The 20,629-nt window shown below is 41.5% G+C and overlaps 1 protein-coding gene and 1 long non-coding RNA gene across 6 annotated transcripts; one reads left to right on the top strand and one right to left on the bottom strand.

Annotated features, from left to right (window-relative positions):
- The first annotated feature begins 1,886 nt into the window (after nucleotides 1-1,886).
- On the top strand, nucleotides 1,887-18,592 carry LOC110523286 (uncharacterized). Of its 5 annotated transcripts, none has more exons than XR_016495888.1 (11): nucleotides 1,887-2,113; nucleotides 2,555-2,733; nucleotides 3,891-3,996; nucleotides 4,143-4,292; nucleotides 4,520-4,759; nucleotides 14,001-14,108; nucleotides 14,334-14,564; nucleotides 15,604-17,623; nucleotides 17,889-18,002; nucleotides 18,199-18,261; nucleotides 18,406-18,592. XR_016495888.1 is itself a non-coding variant. In XM_090233887.1 (8 exons), exons 3-8 carry the CDS (start codon nucleotides 3,898-3,900, stop codon nucleotides 17,566-17,568), a joined length of 2,793 nt encoding a protein of 930 aa, XP_090090013.1. In that variant the 5' UTR covers nucleotides 1,887-2,113; nucleotides 2,555-2,733; nucleotides 3,891-3,897; the 3' UTR covers nucleotides 17,569-18,592. The 5 variants fall into 5 exon arrangements, 1 of the variants encoding a protein (XP_090090013.1); XR_016495889.1 differs by adding an exon at nucleotides 13,776-13,836 and having other exon boundaries at nucleotides 15,604-18,002; nucleotides 18,165-18,261; XR_016495887.1 differs by having other exon boundaries at nucleotides 15,604-18,002; nucleotides 18,165-18,261.
- LOC149983175 (uncharacterized) lies at nucleotides 9,614-10,509 on the bottom strand. Its single transcript, XR_016495890.1, has 4 exons — nucleotides 10,395-10,509; nucleotides 10,186-10,251; nucleotides 9,981-10,037; nucleotides 9,614-9,868 (listed from the first exon to the last, which is right to left on the bottom strand). It is a non-coding gene; the product is annotated as an uncharacterized LOC149983175 (long non-coding RNA).
- Nucleotides 18,593-20,629: the final 2,037 nt, after the last annotated feature.

Genomic DNA, 20,629 nt, shown 5'->3' with positions numbered 1-20,629 from the left:
TGCAAATCTACCAAGACCTGGCCATCCCTCTAAACTTTCAGCTCATACAAGGAGAAGACTGATCAGAGATGCAGCCAAGAGGCCCATGATCACTCTGGATGAACTGCAGAGATCTACAGCTGAGGTGGGAGACTCTGTCCATAGGACAACAATCAGTCGTATATTGCACAAATCTGGCCTTTATGGAAGAGTGGCAAGAAGAAAGCCATTTCTTAAAGATATCCATAAAAAGTGTCGTTTAAAGTTTGCCACAAGCCACCTGGGAGACACACCAAATATGTGGAAGAAGGTGCTCTGGTCAGATGAAACCAAAATTGAACTTTTTGCCAACAATGCAAAACGTTATGTTTGGCGTAAAAGCAACACAGCTCATCACCCTGAACACACCATCCCCACTGTCAAACATGGTGGTGGCAGCATCATGGTTTGGGCCTGCTTTTCTTCAGCAGGGACAGGGAAGATGGTTAAAATTGATGGGAAGATGGATGGAGCCAAATACAGGACCATTCTGGAAGAAACCTGATGGAGTCTGCAAAAGACCTGAGACTGGGACGGAGATTTGTCTTCCAACAAGACAATGATCCAAAACATAAAGCAAAATCTACAATGGAATGGTTCAAAAATAAACATATCCAGGTGTTAGAATGGCCAAGTCAAAGTCCAGACCTGAATCCAATCGAGAATCTGTGGAAAGAACTGAAAACTGCTGTTCACAAATGCTCTCCATCCAACCTCACTGAGCTCGAGCTGTTTTGCAAGGAGGAATGGGAAAAAAATTCAGTCTCTCGATGTGCAAAACTGATAGACATACCCCAAGCGACTTACAGCTGTAATCGCAGCAAAAGGTGGCGCTACAAAGTATTAATAATTTTGCACGCCCAATTTTTCAGTTTTTGATTTGTTAAAAAAGTTTGAAATATCCAATAAATGTCGTTCCACTTCATGATTGTGTCCCACTTGTTGTTGATTCTTCACAAAAAAATACAGTTTTATATCTTTACGTTTGAAGCCTGAAAATGTGGCAAAAGGTCGCAAAGTTCAAGGGGGCCGAATACTTTCGCAAGGCACTGTATATAAATACATAAATAAATATAGGACAAAACACACATCACAACGACAATACATGTACATTTTCATATATTTTTATCCCAGCAGAAGGTATTTTGCCTTTTGGTATACTGTCATTGTAAATAGGAATGTGTTCTTAACTGACTTCCCTAGTTAAATAAAAATAAATACAAAATAGAAATCCATCACACTCCTACTCTGAGATGTTTTGAGGATACGGGCCCTGAGTACCAATGTTTTGATCACCTCACCAACCAAATCTTGATTGCCAAATCATGCTACGAATGTCACTGTAGAAACATGATGTAAAAAATAACTTATCTTCCATTTAAAATCTCATCCATTACCTTGCATGTGTAAACCAAGTGGTAATGCGTTGAATGAATCTTCCCAATAGAATCGCTGCAGACGTGTGTTGTGGTAGAGAATTGGTTATGTAGAGGTACGTCTCTTCGGACCACTGCTGTCTTGACTGTGAAGAGGACCATTGACTGGTCCCTGATGCAAGCGGTTGTACGTGCAGTAGTCTTGTCCTTGATAACTGAGTCCATGATCTCGACAAATTATAACTTCTATGCCAAAATATACGATTCGTAACCCGGATTGTATTCTGTTGAAACATTGAGGAAAATTGCTACGAAAATATTTTACATTCGGTACCGTCAAGCGTGTTGTCCTCAACGTGATTGAGTCGCAATCTAATGACGCGTAAGAAAATGGTTGATTGGCTTATATTCGAAACCAATCGTTTGTTTCCATTTTAGTGACGGACCTCGCGTTACACCAATGAGAAACCACCATTTTAAGAAGGCGGGTTTATTGATCCGCACGTGAACCAATTAAATAATCGCAAACGTTACCGCTTTAGTTTAGCTAGCGACATTTTTTGAATGTTTATATGTATTGGTAGCAGATTATAAATAAAAATGAGCGACGAAGCTGTATTTGAAACAATTGAAGAGGTCAATAAGCATCTCACACGTGGAAGAGTCAACCTGTGTGAAATATATTTCTTACCGTGTGGACAAGCGATTCAATGACCAAGGTAAACTAGCTCTCGACGTTAGCCAAAGAGTGTGCTGCCTGTAGGAAACGTGCATTGATCAAGCTGCAGAATGTGCAAACAATCACCAGAGTAACATGGCTATCGTTCAGCAGTTCCATACTATTTAGCTACCTACATTGATTGATTAATATTCTTATGTAGTGATGTAACCTCCACAAACTACTGGTGTATTCATTAGTCGGATTCGACGTTGTTGCATTTTGCAACGGAAACAGTTTACTCCAAACATAAAACGTAAAACGTAGTTTTCTATTGGACACATTCAGGTAAGTCCCTCCCCGTTTTAGTTCTGTTTGGTTCCTAGAAAGTAAACGGCTTCCGTTGACAAAACGTTTTGCAACAGAAAATGTTTTGCTGCAAATCAGACTAACGGAATACACCTCTGGACTCATGGCTCTTTCAATGTGTTCTGCTAAACAGGTTGGAAACCACAGGACCACAAGAACCGGTTATACTGGGAATGGAAGTACGGCAAGAGTACTCCCTCTATCCCCTTTGACAGAGTACCCTTCATGTTCATTTGACACAAACTGATGGGATGCCACAGGGGCCGGGCAAAGTGTGGATTCAAGAAGAGGCAGGAACTTGAGGATCAAAGGGTGCTACTATCTATGATATTCTGAAATGGTTCGAGTGTTCCATGTAGCTACATACAGATTGTTACACCAGATAATGTGATGAACAAAATATTTTTGGTATCCATTACTGGGAGTTACAGGTTAGATACCGTTTGGTGTAGCACAGAGAATTTTCCACCAACCTTATATTGGCAATGCTGTCTAGGTCCTTAAATCTTTGGTTAGATCACATTATCAGGTGTAACAATCTGTAGCTAGGATGTATTTTGCATCTAGACCTGAAACAAATTCATTGGGGCACTATGGAAAAGCGTTAAAAAGCATTGTGCAACTGAAAATGTAAAGGAGCTTTTCTTATTGGAGTAATGGTTGTCCCTCCCTATTTAATTACATTTTCTTCCATATGGTGCCTAATGAATACAACCCTGGTTCCATCAATGCTTCTAGGTAGTTGAGGTTCACAACCAATCTCAACAATTCCATTCTTACCTACCACTAATTTTCTCAAATCCTCAAAAAGTTCTACAGCTGCACCATTGAGAGCATGCATGCATCATGGCTTGGTATGGCATCAGCTTTGTATCTGACCGCAAGGCGCTACAGAGGGTAGTGCGTACGGCCCAGTACATCACTGGAGCAGTGCTACCTGCCACCCAGGACCTCTATACCAGGCAGTGTCAGAAGAAGCCCCTAAAAATTCAGACTCCAGCCACCCATGCCATAGACTGTTCTCTCTGTTACAGCACGGCAAGCGGTACCGATGCAACAAGTCTTGAACCAACAGGACCCTGAACCGCATCTACCCCCAAGCCTTAAGACTGCTAAATAGTTAATCAAATAGCTACCTGGACTATCTCCATTGACCCTTTGACTCATCTCAACTCCTTTGACTCATCACATACGCTGATGCTACTGTTTATTATCTATCCTGTTGCCTAGTCACTTTACCTCTACCTATATGTACATATCTACCTCAATAACCTCGTACCCTTGCACATCGACACAGTACAGGTACACCGTGTATTTAGCAAAGTTATTGTTACTCATTGTGTATTCATTCCTTGTTATTGTTTTTCTGTTATTTTACTTTGTTGTTGGGAAGGACCTGTAAGCATGTCGCTGTTGGTTTACACCAGTTGTTTACATGTGACAATTAACATTTGATTTTGATATTTCAGGAAAAAGATGGCAAGGAAAAAAAGAAACTTGTTGCTGAAAACCAAGAAAGTAGCATGCCCTGCTGTGTTCACAATCAGCCGCATTGTGAAGTTCCCTGGATTCAAGGTACGGGTGAAACTGTGTTTATGTTTATATATGTTTATTATGTAACTCCAGTGACCGTGCACCACAGTCAACATTAGAATGCACATCAGACTAATATACATAATTATATCTGTGTGTGTGTGTGCGCTCGCTCCATACTGCATCAGTTGGAGAAGGACCCATCGCGGTTGAGGAGGGTCATGTCTATTTCCATCAAACAAGCTCTCCAGACAGACCCAGCCTCGGTGCAGTGGAAGATACAGTATTTCCTCAAAATACCCAGTTTCACTGACCACAAGGGCCATCCTATTGGAAAGGTATTACTATGTTATTACTATACTATGACCATGGGATCTATTGCATTGGACTCTCTTTAGGCTACATAACTAGTATCTGTATGCCTGTATGTCTGTTCGGTACACAGATGTAATAAAACCTTGATCTCTTGAAATTCCCTGTGGAATACAAGTATCTGACCCTGTAACAGTGGTTAGGGGTATTTTCTCCCTACTTAACAAAAGCCACTCTCTCCTCGTTCCCTCAGGGTGCAGATCAGATGGACGACAGGGTCAAAGGTTACATCCGAGCGTTGGTGCAGCAGGGGGTGAGGAAGGTGAAGGAGGTAAAGAACCAGATGGTCCAGTACGTGCGGACGGAGCTGTTCCAAGACACGACCCCGCCGCCACTGAGGCGCTTCTTCCCCACAGAGAAAACCATCCACGCCGTCATGGCTCAGGTCATCGCGGAGGAACACTACAGCAAAATAGACCTGGTCAACCTGCTGGTGAGAAGGCTGTGCTGCACTATCATTCCCACCTATTCATCAGATATTTGGATTGTCTTCTGAGAAGGCCATTGGGGCTTGTGGTGTTAGCTGTATGTTTTCACTGCAATTTATGAACAGTTTGTATGCATGTCACCCACCCTCTTTGAAACACTTGTTTAAAGGGGCATTTTACTCACTATTGTTTCATTAGTCTTTTTGATATAGTCCCAACAGTCTGCATGAACACAGGAAAAGGAAGGAGAGGTTGTGAATTAACTAAACTGCTGGGAAGGAGATAATGTGTTAATGTGCCCCCTTTGGACTCACCCTGTCCCAGAGATGAACTTGATGTAGTTAATCTCATTGGTGTATTCGTGGAAGAGGATACACGTCTGGTCTGAAATCATCTTGAACGCTGCTAGTATAGTTACCTTTCTGTCCACTGTGTGGATCAGAGACAATCTACCATTAGACGGTGCATACCATTCCCACCAGTGGTGTAAAGTACTGAAGTCGTTTCGGGTATCTGTGCTTTTACTTCACTACATTCATCAAGAAAATAATGTACTTTTTACTCCATACCTTTCACCTGACACTCTAAAGTACTCATTACATTTTGAATGCTTAGCAGGACAGGAAAATGGTCCAATTCACACACATGGTCCTCCCTCGTCTCTCTGATCTGGCAGACTCACAAAACACAAGTGCATCTTCTGTAAGTTATGTCTGAGTGTTGAGTATGCCCCCGGCTATCCACTCATTTTTAAAACAAGAAAATGATGCCGCCTGCTTTGCTTAATAGAAGGAATTTGAAATGATTTATTCCTTTGATACCTCTGTATATTTAGAACCAAATACTTCGACTCAAGTAGTATTTTATTGGGTGACTTACTTGAGTAACGTTCTTTTAAGGCCTCTTTACTTAAGTACGACAATTGGGTACTTTTTCCACCACTGATTCCCACTGTATTAAAAAACATCTAGTGTTAGTGTTCATCTCTCCTATTGTATTCGACACTCACCCAGATCATCGTTGATCTTGTAGGGGATAGAAGCGACGCCATCTTTCTCCGGCCAAAGTGACTTCACAGCTAATCGGTCTTCCTGTAGAACAAATCAACACCTCGTCTTAAATCCATCTGTCGCTAGAGTATTGGCCTTGGATATTAACTCATTCAATTATTTCTGCGTTTCCAGAAATCATTTAACATTCTGAATGAAAAAACCTTTCAGTGTCAACTTAAATGACTAAACCAGATTAAGTATATAGAAAAGGTAACGAAGCAATATACAGTGTACAAAACATTAGGAACACCTGATCTTTCCATGACAGACTGACCAAGTGAAGGTTTTGACCCTTATTGAGGCCACCTGTTAAATCCACTTCAAATCAGTGTATATGAAGGGTAGGACCAGGTTAACCTCTCTAGGGTATGTGGGACGCGTCCCACCTGGCCAACATCCAGTGAGATTGCAGAGCGCCAAATTCAAATACAGAAATACTCATTATAAAAATTCAGAAAATATACAACTATTTTGCATAGGTTTAAAGATTGACTTCTTGTGAATCCAACCACGGTGTCAGATTTCAAAAATGCTTTACGGCAAAAGCATACCTTACAATTATTTGAGAACTTAGCCCAGCAGACAAATCATTACAAACAGTAACCAGCCGAGTAGAAGAGTTACACAAGTCAGAAATAGAGATAAAATTAATCACTTACCTTTCATGATCTTCATATGGTTGCCCTCAGAAGACATTCATTTATTCAATAAATGTTCATTTTGTTCGATAAAGTCTCTTTATATCCAAAAACATCCGTTTTGTTAACACGTTTTCTTCAGTAATCCACAGGCTCAAACGCAGTCACAACAGGCAGACAAAACATCCAAATTGTATCCGTAAAGTTCATAGAAACATGTCAAACGATGTTTATATTCAATCCTCAGGTTGTTTTTAGCCTAAAAAATCAATAATATTTCAACTGGACAATAACATTGTCAATATAAAAAGGTAAACAAGAAAGGCACTCTCGGTCGTGCTCATGAAAAAGCTCTGACACGGCAGGGTCCACTCATTCAGACTACTCTTAGTCCCTCGTTTTTCAGAATACAAGCCTGAAACTATTTCTAAACACTTGACATCTAGTGGAAGGCATAGGAACTGCAATTTGAGTCCTAAGTCAATGGATACTGTAATGGCATTGAATAGAAAACTACAAAAAATCCTACTTCCTGAATGGATTTTTCCTCAGGTTTTTGCCTGCCAAATCAGTTCTGTTATACACAGACACTATTTTAACTTATGGCTGCAGGGGCAGTATTGATTAGCTTGGATGGAAGGTGCCCAGAGTAAACGGCCTGCTCCTCAGTCGCTAATATATGCATATTATTATTATTAGTATTGGATAGAAAACACTGAAATTTCTAAAACTGTTTGAATGATGTCTGAGTATAACATAACTCATATGGCAGGCAAAAACCTGAGAAATCCAAACAGGAAGTGAGAAATCTGAGGTTGGTCGATTTTCAACTCAGGCCCTATTGAATTCACATTGGGATATGAATGAAGTTGCACTTCCTAGGGCTTCCACTAGATGTCAACCGTCTTTAGAAACTTGAAATGAGGCTTCTACTGTGTGGTGGGACTGAATAAGAGCTGAATGAGTCAGGTTACTAGTAGCTCCTGTAGACAAAGGAATCCTCCGGTTGGAACTTTATTGAAGATTTATGATAAAAAAGATCCAAATGATTGATTCTATACTTAGTTTGAAATGTTTCTTCGACCAGTAATATAACTTTGAAGTTTTTGTCCGAAGTAATGCACAAGCGTTTGGATACGTGTACGTAACGCTAACTAAAGTAGCTACTTGGACATAAATAACGGACATTATCGAACAAATCAAGCATTCATTGTGGAACTGCGATTCCTGGGAGTGCATTCTGATGACGATCAAAAGGTAAGGGAATATTTAGCATGTAATTTCTGGTTTGTTGACTCCAACATGGCGGCTAATTTGATTATTTTTCTGAGCGCCGTCTCATTATTGCATGGTTTATTTTTACGTCAAGTTTTTGAAATCTGACACAGCGGTTGCATTAAGGAGAGGTATATCTATAATTCCATGTGTATAACTTGTATTATCATCTACATTTATGAGTATTTCTGTTGAATCGATGTGGCTATGCAAAATCACTGGATGTTTTTGGAACTAGTGAACGTAACACACCAATGTAAACTCCAATTTTTTTATATAAATATGAACTTTATCAAACAACACATGTACTGTGTAACATACTGTGTAACATGAAGTCCTATGAGTGTCATCTGATGAAGATCAAAGGTTAGTGATTTATTTTCTCTTTTTGTGAAAATGGAAAAATGGCTGGGTTTTTCTGTGGCTTGGCGGTGACCTAACAATCATTTGTGGTGCTTTCGCTGTAAAGCATATTTGAAATCGGACAATGTGGTGGGATTAACATCAAGATTACCTTTAAAATGGTATAAGATACATGTCTGTTTGAGGAATTTTAATTATGAGATTTGTTCTTTTGAATTTGGCGCCCTGCACTTTCACTGACTTGTCATATCATCCAGGTTAACGGGATTGCAGCCCTTTAAAAGGAGGCTTGTTAAGCCTTGAGACATGGATTGTGTATCTGTGCCATTCAGAGGGTGAATGGGCAAGACAAACAGTTAAGTACTGATGGGATGATGACTTGGTTATGGAGAAACCCACGAGTACATGCATCTATCATGCCACTTTTCAACATCGCAGGCTGGTGGTGCCATGCTGTGGGGTGCATTTTCATGGCACAAATTGGGCCCCATGATATAAGTGGCGCAACGTTTGAATGCCACAGGATATCTGAGCAGCGTTGAAAAGCAGGTGCATCCCTTCATAGCAGCAGAGTATCCATCTACAAATACTTTTTTTCAGCATAATGCACAATCTCCAAAGGCTAGGATTGTCTAGGAACGGTTCCACGAACATTACAGTGCATTAAGCTTACTGCAGTGGTCTGACCAGTCACCAGATCTCAATCCAATTAAGCATCTGTGGGATGAGATGGAACAAGTTATTTCATAGTAGAGATCCACTACCAGCCAACTTGGTAGAACGGTGGGAAGCATTGGCAAAATCATGGGAACAGCATTCCTGTGGAACACTTGACACCTTGTAGAGTCCATGCCCCGACACATTGAGGCTGTTCTAAGGGCAAAAGGAGGTGCATCTCAATATTAGGAAGGTGTTCCTAGTGTTTTGTACACTCGGTAGATATAAGATTTGATAACTAATAATCACCTAAATACGTTTTTAAAAAAACATTCTGGGAGAATCTAAAATGGCATGAATGGGGGCCCCATTGATTTTATAATGATTGAGTCACTCAGAGCATAACAAGCAATAACACTGGCCTACACACAGTAACCCTTAATAATGTCAAAGGGGAGTTATTGTTCCATTTTTACACTAATTATACATTTAAAGCTAAAACATCTTGAGTCAATAAATATTTCAACCCCTTCGTTATGGCAAGCCTAAATCAGTTCAGGAGGAAAAATGTGCTTCACAAGTCAATAATTTACATTGACTTACTGTGCAATTGTTTTCAGCATGATTTTTGAATGACTACCTCATAATTGTACCCCACGCATACCATTATTACCTTAGTCCCTCAGTCGAGTAGTGAATTATAAACTTACCCGTAGATTAAATTCAAATGTAATTTTAGTCAACATTCTGTCTTGAACGATTGTCCAGTCATTAGTTTCAGGCTGTGTATATCAGAAGTTGGTATCACAGTTTGATTGATTCATCATCCTAAAACACAGTAACAGGACTTAGGCAATAGGGATCATAGACTCACCGAAATCATTATGTCTCCCTCCACAACAGCAATGTCGAACTGTAAGTCCTCTGTAACAGGGACAGAGGGTGTGAAACAACCACACTGACATGACCTGGTTACAAGTCACTACCTCCAGTGCCATTAATAAAGTCCAAACCTCATGAGAGGTCCAGGATAGTGCACTTCATCTAATGAATGTGTTACCTTCTCTGGTTTCAGCCATTTTAACCCAATCATTTTGTCTGTGATGTGGCCCCATTGAGGCAGTAGAACCTAAAGGGAATTGTTAACACATTTTGCAATATTTTATTTTTGATAGATAAGCCATGAACTTCAAGGCACATCAGCCCAAGAGATTGACTTGAGAATCACAGTAGAGACCTACCTGTGGCAGTGAAAGGCTCATTTGTAGAATTGTTGATGGTGTTTGTAGAATTGTCCACTGAAATACAGAAAGAAAATATTATAAAGTGGAACAGAACAACAGTTTTGCAGTGGGGCTGGCCTACATTAAATATACATGGAAAACAGGCCTAGCTTTCAGCCTGTCATCTAACAAAATGACTGGTCCCAAATGCAGGCCTGCCTACCTGTGGCAGGGAAAGTAGCATTTGAAGTAGTAGCATTTGTGAAATTGGTGATGGGAACACTGCCCACTGAAATACACAAGGGAAACATAATACATGTTAGATAATAACATGGTGAACCAATTGGCGTCCGCAGTGGTGCCGGCCACGCCTACCTCAAATGGAAAACACTCAAGAACAGGATGTCACATAACCAAAATGACTGGTCCTACCTTGGACAAACCAGATGAGAATCAGAAACCAAACCATGTTGCAACAACAATTGTCCCCCAAGATTTGGAAAAAAAACAACCAAAGAAAAAGCATAAACAATTGTGTGGAATAGCTCTCCTTCCAGTTAAATAGTGGGCAGGGCAGCAATCACAAAAGAACAGGTGCATTCTTCTTCTTCTGCTTCTGTGAGGTTTAAAGACGGTTGGCATCCAATATGTTGCATTATCGCCCTCTACTGAACTATTGTATGAATCCATTACCTTTGTGAAACAAAATTGGAAAGGGGAAATGTGAAGAAAAAAAAAATATATATATATATATATTAATGACCCTTCTAACTAACCCTACACTCATTAAAACCCATCACCTTATTCCACTACTTTAACCCTATCTTATCCTACCCCAGGCCAACGACCCGAGAGGACGGGACACTACAACTCAACACACCCTGTAACTCTTCTGAAATCTAAACTCATACCCCCAAGTACTTCTCTGCAGCTGCCACCACAACATCTATTTTCTATGACTTACGTATCATCTCTGCGGTACAGCAGATAACAATGGCTATGAATGCTAAGCCAAACTCACTGAAACATATATCACTCATTGGCCTATCCCTCTGTTCTGGCAAAGATCTACTATTCACAGGGATCCTCTCAGAATCCCTCACCCTTGATCCACCCTCCACTTCCTCTGCATACAACATCTTCTTCACTACAATGACCCTGGCCACCTCAACCTGCTTCTCTCGCACCAGACACCTCCACTCAGGGTTACCTTCACCGACTCAATGGCACCCACCATCTTTTCCACCCAACTTGGAACTGACCATGGATCAGACAAAAGGCCTGGTTCCACCTTCTTCAAAAATCTTACTCCCACTGAACCAATCGTATCTTTATCATAGCCATGCCCATCAATGGAAGGCTTGGGCTCCAAGCTCCTCACAATACCTTCTGCCCCTTCCATTTCACCTCCAGAACTCAAACTGGTGTCCGGCCCACTTTGTTTCAACTTGATACCAATCTTCCTCGACATTCCCTCTCCCTTGTCATTGCTATCTTCAACAGATACAAACCCATCCTCTGCCTCGCTCAGTCTTTTCAACCTGCTCTATCTTTCCCTCCAATCCTCCTCCCTTAAACAATTGCCTGACTCCTGAAAATATTCAACTTTTCCAAGTCAAAATCTTTTTTAGCCTCCTTGAGGGACATACTAAGCCCTGTACTCCCTCCACTTCAAACTCCTGTGTCACCAGAACAGATGCAGGTGGGAGCACTTGTTTTTAAGTCATCAACCTCAACAACAGATTGTGCATTATAGACAGTGTTAATGTGCATCCATAGTATATAGTGAACAGTACTGTGCATAATGTAGCAGGTGCAGGAATGCCCTCATGCAGGGACACCCCGAAATGTGGGCTGCAGTTGCACACTATTGACAGAAAGAGACAGATGTCTTGATGTATCAATTTTGAGGAAGTGTTTCTGGCTATATTGTTACTACGGTGGCTCAAGAGAGACAAACAATAATATTGCCTCTTTCTTCTAGTTTTTCAAGCGAAGGTCTTTAGGGAGTGTGAGCACAGAAGTTTGCATCGCCTAGCCCAGTTCTGCTTGGAGCAAACTGAACCTATATATATGGGGATGTTTTTACTCTAGAAAAGTTATTGTAAATTTCATCAGGCTATGGTGTAAAATAGTCCAAATTAGAGCCATCTTATGGGCAAAAGTGACATATTTTATTACCTATTGTTAACTTATTTTGAGGTGCTTATCAATGCACAAGCCCCCTTTTCCCCCACTCCTATCGATCTGATTTCATTGGTCCTTAACTCGCAAATCAGACAATTCATTCAGGATATATGAGAAAGCTCAGAGTTAGCCTACCCCAGAGAAGGTTAGTTTTAGAGGATGTGTTGCCTTGGAAATGTACACTGAACAAAAATATACACACAACATGTAAAGTGTTTGTCCCATGTTTCATGAGATGAAATAAAACATCTCAAAAATGTTTCATATGCAAAAAAAGCGTATTTTCTCATTTTGTGCACAAATTTGTCTACATCGCTGTTAGTGAGCATTTCTCCTTTGCCAAGGTAATCCATCCACCTGACAGGTGTGGCATATCAAGAAGCTGATTAAATAGCATGGTCATTACACAGGGGCACATTGTACTGGGGACAATAAAAAGCCCCTAAAATGCACAGTTGTCACAATACAATGCCACAGATGCCTCAAGTTTTGAGGGAGTGTGCAATTGGCATAATGACTGCAGCAATGTCCACCAGAGCTGTTGCTAGATAATTGACTCTTAATTTTTCAACCATAAGGTGCCTCGAACATCCTTTTAGAGAATTTGTAGCCACGCTGGGAGGGAGGCTGACAAGTATTTGCATATAATAATGCCTTTTTGTGGGGACAAACTCATTCTGATTGGCTGGGCCTGGCTGCAAGTGGGTGAGTCCTCCAAGGCCCACCCAATGGATGCACCCCTGTACAGTCATGTGAAATCCATAGATTAGGGTCTAATTAATTAATTTCAATTGACCTATATATGGACTGTAACTCAGTAAATTCTTTGAAGATGCGTTTATATTGGCCTTCCGAGTGGTGCAGCGGTCTAAAGCACTGGGAGTCCCATAGGGCGACGCACAATTGTAGAAATTCTGTAATGTTGCAATTATACATTAATGCAGGAGGAAATACAATGATTTCACTAGTGCATATGTGTAAAAGTGGTCTGCACACAGCATATTATCCCCAGAGATGCCAAACTCAGGCAAAATGTCCACAGTGATGTCATAATGAGTGGGAGAAAAAAACACCTGCATCAGAGACAGTGCAAAGGTTTTCATACTCTGCCACATCCTGAAGAGTTACAATGTAGGGAATAGGGTCCCATCAGAGGACAGCCACTCATGATGCATCATGAACAGTAGCTGTGAAGTGATACACATTGCTACAGTGTGGTTTTTACTATGTTTATGAGCTTACTAGTACTAAATATACTGTATTTCAAACATAGAAGTGGATTAATTGGTTAATAGGCCTATGTGGCTCTGGTGATTTGTTGTCTGTCATGGTGGGTGTGGCTTCCCATGGCACCAGATTACATCACAATTGTGATGTCATAAATGATTGTATTCTGGTATGATGACAGCCTAAATGGCTTGACATAGCATTACTGTCATATTACAGCAACACTTACAAGTTCAATTCAGGGTCAAAATCATTGCTATATTTTGGATGGTTATTTTGGTGGTAAGTAGTTGTGACCACTTGTGATTTAGTGTGAAAAGGCCTACTTTGTGGCACAATTTAATTTAGATGATTTGAATAATATAATCATATTTTTAAGCCATATTGTATCTTTTTCAGGATTACTGTAATTGAAGGAACTATGGGAAAGTTCTCCTTTCCAAGGCTCATCATAAGAATGGTTAGAATATATTTTCTCTCACCACCCTCATAGTCAAAACTCCAGTGATTTAAAATCATCACTTTGACATATAGGCCTATGAGCTTTCTAAGATTGAAAATAACAAGCTTGTATCATGATAACCTCATTTCTGACTGCATGTTTGTCATCATTTTCATTTCTAGCCATGGGCAAATCGGACTGCACAGGATGATTTCTGCACAGGAACTAGTGAACTCCACAGGCCCAGAACACACCAGCCTCACAACTCCTCACAACTCCCCAGCCTTAATGTAAGTCCCATCTGCAGGCTAAATCTACGACCCACTAAAGTGGTCCAGACTAATCATGTATGGCCAATCAGTGTAAACTTTGTACAAACTATGGCTTGATCTAGTGTCAACATTATACCTTATTGATATTCTATAATAATGAAATACAATTTAAGGCACATAATAATCCAATGAGTAAAATAAAATATACCATGTTCTATACTCAATATCACTACTGCCCCAAAGGTGTGTAGGCAGGACAAGGAGAACACCGATTCAATCCAGAAGAAGAGGAAAAAGAAGAGGCTAAATGAGAAGGGAACCCAGGTTGAACTAGGCATGCGGGAGGATATCCATGACCTTGACCTCGCCCATTGGAGATTGGCTAGAGAGACATGGAGAACTGAGCGAGGAAACATGAGGGAGATTAAGGCGCTGTATGGAGAAATATTTAGGCTGCACCAACTCTTGGAGGAGGTAACAAGAGCCATTTTCTTTAATCAGACTTTCATATAAGTAGATATACTGTAGTTGCTTTAGATGTTCCCAATCCTGAAACACAGAAATGAGATCTAAATAGATAGAATAGTGAAATAAGAAGGCAAGAAAAAGAACTGCACACTGGAAGTATTCTGAGGAAGGTCTGCATTCTGCACTGGTAGTATTCTCAGGAAGGTCTGAATTCTGCACTGGTAGTATTATTAAGAAGGTCTGCATTCTGCACTGGTAGTATTCTCAGGAAGGTCTGCATTCTGCACATTCTGCACTGGTAGTATTCTCAGGAAGGTCTGCATTCTGCACTGGTAGTATTCTGAGGAAAGTCTGTGTTCTGCACTGGTAGTATTCTGAGGAAAGTCTGTTCTGCACTGGTAGTATTCTGAGGAAGGCCTGCATTCTGCACTGGTAGTATTCTGAGGAAAGTCTGTGTTCTGCACTGGTAGTATTCTTGGGAAGGTCTGTGTTCTGCACTGGTAGTATTCTGAGGAAGGTCTGTGTTCTGCACTGATAGTATTCTGAGGAAGGTCTGCATTCTGCACTGGTAGTATTCTGAGGAAGGTCTGCATTCTGCACTGATAGTATTCTGAGGAAGGTCTGCATTCTGCACTGATAGTATTCTGAGGAAGGCCTGTGTTGTGCACTGGTAGTATTCTTGGGAAGGTCTGTGTTCTGCACTGATAGTATTCTGAGGAAGGCCTGTGTTCTGCACTGGTAGTATTCTGAGGAAGGTCTGCATTCTGCACTGATAGTATTCTGAGGAAGGCCTGTGTTCTGCACTGGTAGTATTCTTGGGAAGGTCTGCATTCTTAGAATGAAGTTGAAAAGGAATGGAAGAATTTCTGAATTGGAATGATTCCAAAAGTGTGGACCTTCCCATTTTCCTAAGAGGCTAATATACAGTAATAAAACATGTTTTCTCTATGATATTTATTACCCATACACATGTAATTGTTTTAAGATAGTAATAACAATAACCATCAAGTTATTAAGTAATAAAAGTGTGTCTGTCATCATACAGATTGGGGTGGATAAAGGGGTGATCAAGCAGCGCTCCACCTCCTCCATTATTTGTCCCGTCTCCCCGACACTGCCAGCTTTCCCCTGGTACAACCACCACAGGTACCTCGCCAACAGCCAATCGGAGCCTGACCAGCATGCTGCCGGCACCCAGAAGGACCCACCTAAGAAACACTCAATCTTTCCCCCTCTGGACACACAGAGCTGCACCTCCCCTGATAAATGGCCTCATTCTCCGTCCAAGACGTCACACCCACACGCTTCACACCGATTTGCTGTCCCATCCCACCTCCTGGCTCCCGGCCATCCTGCCCGGATGAGACAGACCCATCCGCAGGTCCACCCCAGGTCCCCATTGACTGGCCAGGCAAAGGTCAAGGATGAGGTTAAGAGGCAAGAGACTGCATCGTCTGAGGAATTGTCTGAGGAAGTTCAACGGAGAGGAGCAGAAATTGCAAGCATGTATAAAGCACAGCTGAAAGAGAGGATGGCCCAAAAGAGAAAGGAAGAGATTCTGAAGAAAATGGCAAACAGCGATGACAAGAACGATGACACTGAGGCCTCCTGCTCCTCTGCAGTAAAACTATCTAATATCCCTGCCACAGCCCCCGAGTGCCCGGACAGCCCAGAGGCCACGCCAGTGGCCGCCCGAGAGGACACTCAGGGGGACACCCAGCAGGACCTGGCAGAGGTTGTGAATGTGCTCAAGAGGCAATCATCTGATCTATACCTGCCTGACGATGTTTGTGAGGAGTCACTCACATGGAAATCCATTTACGAGGAGCTGTGCCCGCTCGCTCACAGAGTGAACACAGAAGCTGACTACATCAAGGCGCTCCGCGTCATCACAGAGAATGCTGTGACTCCCTCGTGCTCGTCTGAGGGTGATGCGTCTCAGAGTGTGAGTGAGGACACAAGTCAGGAGGGGAGTAGTGAAAGTGAGGAGAGCATGAGTGGACAACAGCAGAGATGTCTACACAGGGATCCTTATGGTAAGAGGGACAGGAAGGAGATTGATAGTGGTAAAAGGGAAGGGAGATTTGCAACCGCCAATGCAATGTGTATGATGGCGAGCCGAGGGATAGAAGAACTTAATGCCATGAGCTACGCAGACAGGATCAAATATTTCAAGTATGAGGCTAAGAGAAATGACGAGATGATGAAGATTGAAAGGAGGAAGGAAAAAGCCAGGAACGAAGAGCTCAAAAAGTGGGAAAAGAGACTGAAATTGAATGAGGAGAAAAGGAAAAGGACAGAAAATATGGAAAAAAACAAGTTAGAGGAGCAGAGGAAAAGGGAGAAGGCAGAGATGAAACTAAAGATCGAACATGAGAAAAAGAGACAAGAGCAAGAGAAAAAGATGGAGAAACAGAGGGCAGAGGAAGAGAAAAAGATGGAGAAACAGAGGGCAGAGGAAGAGAAAAAGATGGAGAAACAGAGGGCAGAGAAGTTGAAAAAGATGGAGAAACAGAGGATGGAGGAGGAGAGGAACAGGGAAAAGGAGAGAATGAAGGTGTTGGAGATGCAGCAAAAGGCACGAGAGAAAGAAGAGAAGAGGAGGAAAGAGGAACAGAAAAGGAGATTGAAGATACAACAGGAACAAGAGAAGGAGGAACAGAAAAGGCAGACAAGGATACGGGACGAGGATAAGAAGAGAGCAGAGCTTCAAAGAATAAAAGATCACGAGGCCAGGTTCAAGATGGAGATGGAGAAACTGTATGAAAGAGAAGAGAGGAATGCACAGATTGAAAGAGAAAAGAGGCGTGCGCTGTGTCAGAAAAAAGGACAGACACAGAGAGCAAAACAGGTGGTGGCATACGAGGTCACAGCGTCTACATCTGACGCCTCTGTGCGGAGGGAAGAGAGGGAGCAGCGTCCAGAGACCGCTCACGCACAGTCTGCAAAGAGGAGAACAAGGAAGAAGCAGAAGAAAGCGGCGGACGAGGCATCGACAACTTTTGAGTAGATGACAAAAGAAAGGGAGCAGACAAAAGAAGAAATGTACAAGTCAATGCTCCTAGGTATGTTGATAGATGTAAATAAACAACAACAAATGAGGGTTTTTTAAAGAGAAAAAACAAACAAAAAAACTAGAAAATAAGTAAAAGGAGGAACAAATTATAAGGAAGCCAGGAATGAGGGTGAAGAGGAGGAAACATGAGAGAGGAGGAAGAGAGACCAGAGTGGTTTATCAGGAGGGAAGTAGGAGATATAGAATTCAGGAAGGACCATGGGATAAAAGGTCAAGTTAAAGTTGCTTTGGCTTCCTTTTGTCCTCTTTCTAAGCCTGTTCAAGTCTGAGATAGATGAAAAGAGCAGCCAAAGAAACAGATCTGTTGAAGCATCAATTGGAAAGGATGGGAGGGTTGGAGGAGGAGCACAGCTGGATGACTTCATTAGGTAAGTGTTTACTATCAAAGCCTGTTCTCTGTAGACAACTGTATTAGTGTTGATAGAAGTATGTTTAGGTAATGTCTTTCAACCCAACCACTACAATTCCTGATCTCATGTGATTATTCACCTCAAGTGAGTGGGCTTTCAGATGTTTTTTTCCTGAAACAGATTGTGGCATATGAGGTCTCTTTATCTGTTGAAGCATCAATAGGAAAGGATGAAAGGGAGGGAGGCAGGAAGAGGAAAACACAGAAGAGCAGGTGAGGTAAGTGCTTGGGCTTGTGATGAGAGGATAGGGGCTCCACAACTGGGGTTCATGATTGACATTTCTCAGACAAATTGTATTACTGTGAATCCCATTCGTTCAATGACTGTTTGATTAATTCCTGACGGAATAATTGTTTTACAGGAGCACTCTATGTTCTGCTTCCATGTGGATTGACAGCATTGCTTTCATGAGCTTCTGGAGGACACCATGGAGGACGAGGGAGAGGGTCTATGATAGGCAGTTTGCCATGGCCCTAAATGGGCCTTTGGATGTTAATTCTTTCTGCTTTATATCATACAACTTTACAATAAAAATGAATTGCAAGCATCAGCCTTTTCTGTTTGAGTGTAATCAGTGCAGTAGTAGTAAGATTGGTGTAAACCCAGGGAATATTCTGGCCTTCTAGGCAGAGTTCCTCTGTCCAGTGTCTGTGTTATTTTGCCCATCTTAACATTTTTATTGGCCAGTCAGATATTGCTATTTCTTTGCAACTCTGCCTAGAATGCCAGCATCCCGGAGTCACCTCTTCACTGTTGACGTTGAGACTGTTTTTTTCAGGTACTATTTAATGAAGCTGCCAGTTGAGGCATCTATTTCTCAAACTAGACACTAATGTATTCTTGCTCAGTTGTGTTCTGTGGAGTAGTACACAGCGTTGAACGAGATCTTCAGTTTCTTGGCAATTTCTCGCATGGAATAGCCGTAATTTCTCAGAACTAGAATAGGCTGACGAGTTTCAGAATAAAGTTACTTGCTTCTGTCCATTTTGAGCCTGTAATCGAACCCATAAATGCTGATGCTCCAGATACCCAACTAGTCTAAAGGCCAGTTTTATTGCTTCTTTAATCAGAACAGTTTTCAGCTGTGCTAACGTAATTGCAAAAGGATTTTCTAATGATCAATTAGCCTTTTAAAATTATACATTTGAATTAGCTAACAACGTGCCATTGGAACACAGGAGTTATGGTTGCTGATAATAGGCCTCTGTACAACTATGTACAGTTGAAGTCGGAAGTTTATATACACTTAGGTTGGAGTCAATAAAACTCATTTTTCAACCACTCCACAAATTTCTTGTTAACAAACGATAGTTTTGGCAAGTCGGTTAGGACATCTGTGTGCATGACACAAGTAATTCCAACAAATGTTTCTAACAGATTATTTCACTGTATCACAATTGCAGTGGGTCAGAAGTTTACTTACAGTAAGGTGACTGTGCCTTTAAACATTTTGACAAATTCCAGAAAATGATGTCATGGCTTTAGAAGCTTCCGATAGGCTAATTGACATCATTTTAGTCAATTGGAGAAGTGGATGTATTTCAAGGCCTACCTTCAAACTCAGTGCCTCTTTGCCTGACGTCATGTGAAAAAAAATAAAAAATCAGCCAAGACCTCAGAAAAATAAAATGGGTGCCTCCACAAGTCTGGTTCATCTTTGGGAGCAATTTCCCAACACCTGAAGGTATCATCTGTACAAACAATAGTACGCAAGTATAAACACCATGGGACCACGCAGCCATCATACGACTCAGGAAGGAGACACATTCTGTGTCCAAGAGATGAGCGTACTTTGGTGCAAAAAGTGCAAATCAATCCCAGAACAGCAGCAAAGAACCTTGTGAAGATGCTGGAGGAAACATGTACAAAGTATCTATATCCAGAGTAAAATGAGTCCTATATCAACATAACCCGAAAGGCCGCTCTACAAGGAAGAAGCCACTGCTCCAAAACCTCCATAAAAAAATCCAGACTACAGTTTGCAACTGCACATGGGGACAAAGATAGTACTTTTTGGAGAAATGTCCTCAGCTCTTTTGAAATAAAAATATAACTGTTTGGCCATAATGACCATTATGTTTGGAGGAAAAAGGGGGAGGCTTGAAAGCCAAAGAACACCATCCCAACCGTGAAGAACAGGGGTTGTAGCATGTTGTGGGGGTACTTTGCTGCAGGACAGACTGGCGAACTTCACAAAATAGATGGCATCATGAGGGAGGGGAAAATGTGGATATATTGACACATCAAGAAATATTAGGAAGTTAAACTTGATCGCAACTTCCAACTGGACAATGACCCCAAGCATACGTCCAAAGTTGTGGCAAAATGGCTTAAGGACAACGAAGTCAAGTTAATGGACTGACTTCAAACCTATAGAACATTTGTGGGCAGAACTGAAAAAGCGTGTGCGAACAAGTAAGCCTACAAACCGGACTCTGTTACAACAGTTCTGTCAGGAGGAATGGGCCAAAATTCACCCAACTTATTGTGGGAAGCTTGTGGAAGGCTACCCAAAATGTTTGACCCAACTTAAACAATTTAAAGGCAATGCTACCAAACACGAATCGAGTGTATGTAAACTTCTG

This window comes from Oncorhynchus mykiss, chromosome 5 (genome assembly GCF_057628025.1).
Source record: "Oncorhynchus mykiss isolate SJ-2025 chromosome 5, ASM5762802v1, whole genome shotgun sequence".
Taxonomy (NCBI): domain Eukaryota; kingdom Metazoa; phylum Chordata; class Actinopteri; order Salmoniformes; family Salmonidae; genus Oncorhynchus; species Oncorhynchus mykiss.
This window is presented reverse-complemented; position numbering and strand designations above follow the sequence as displayed.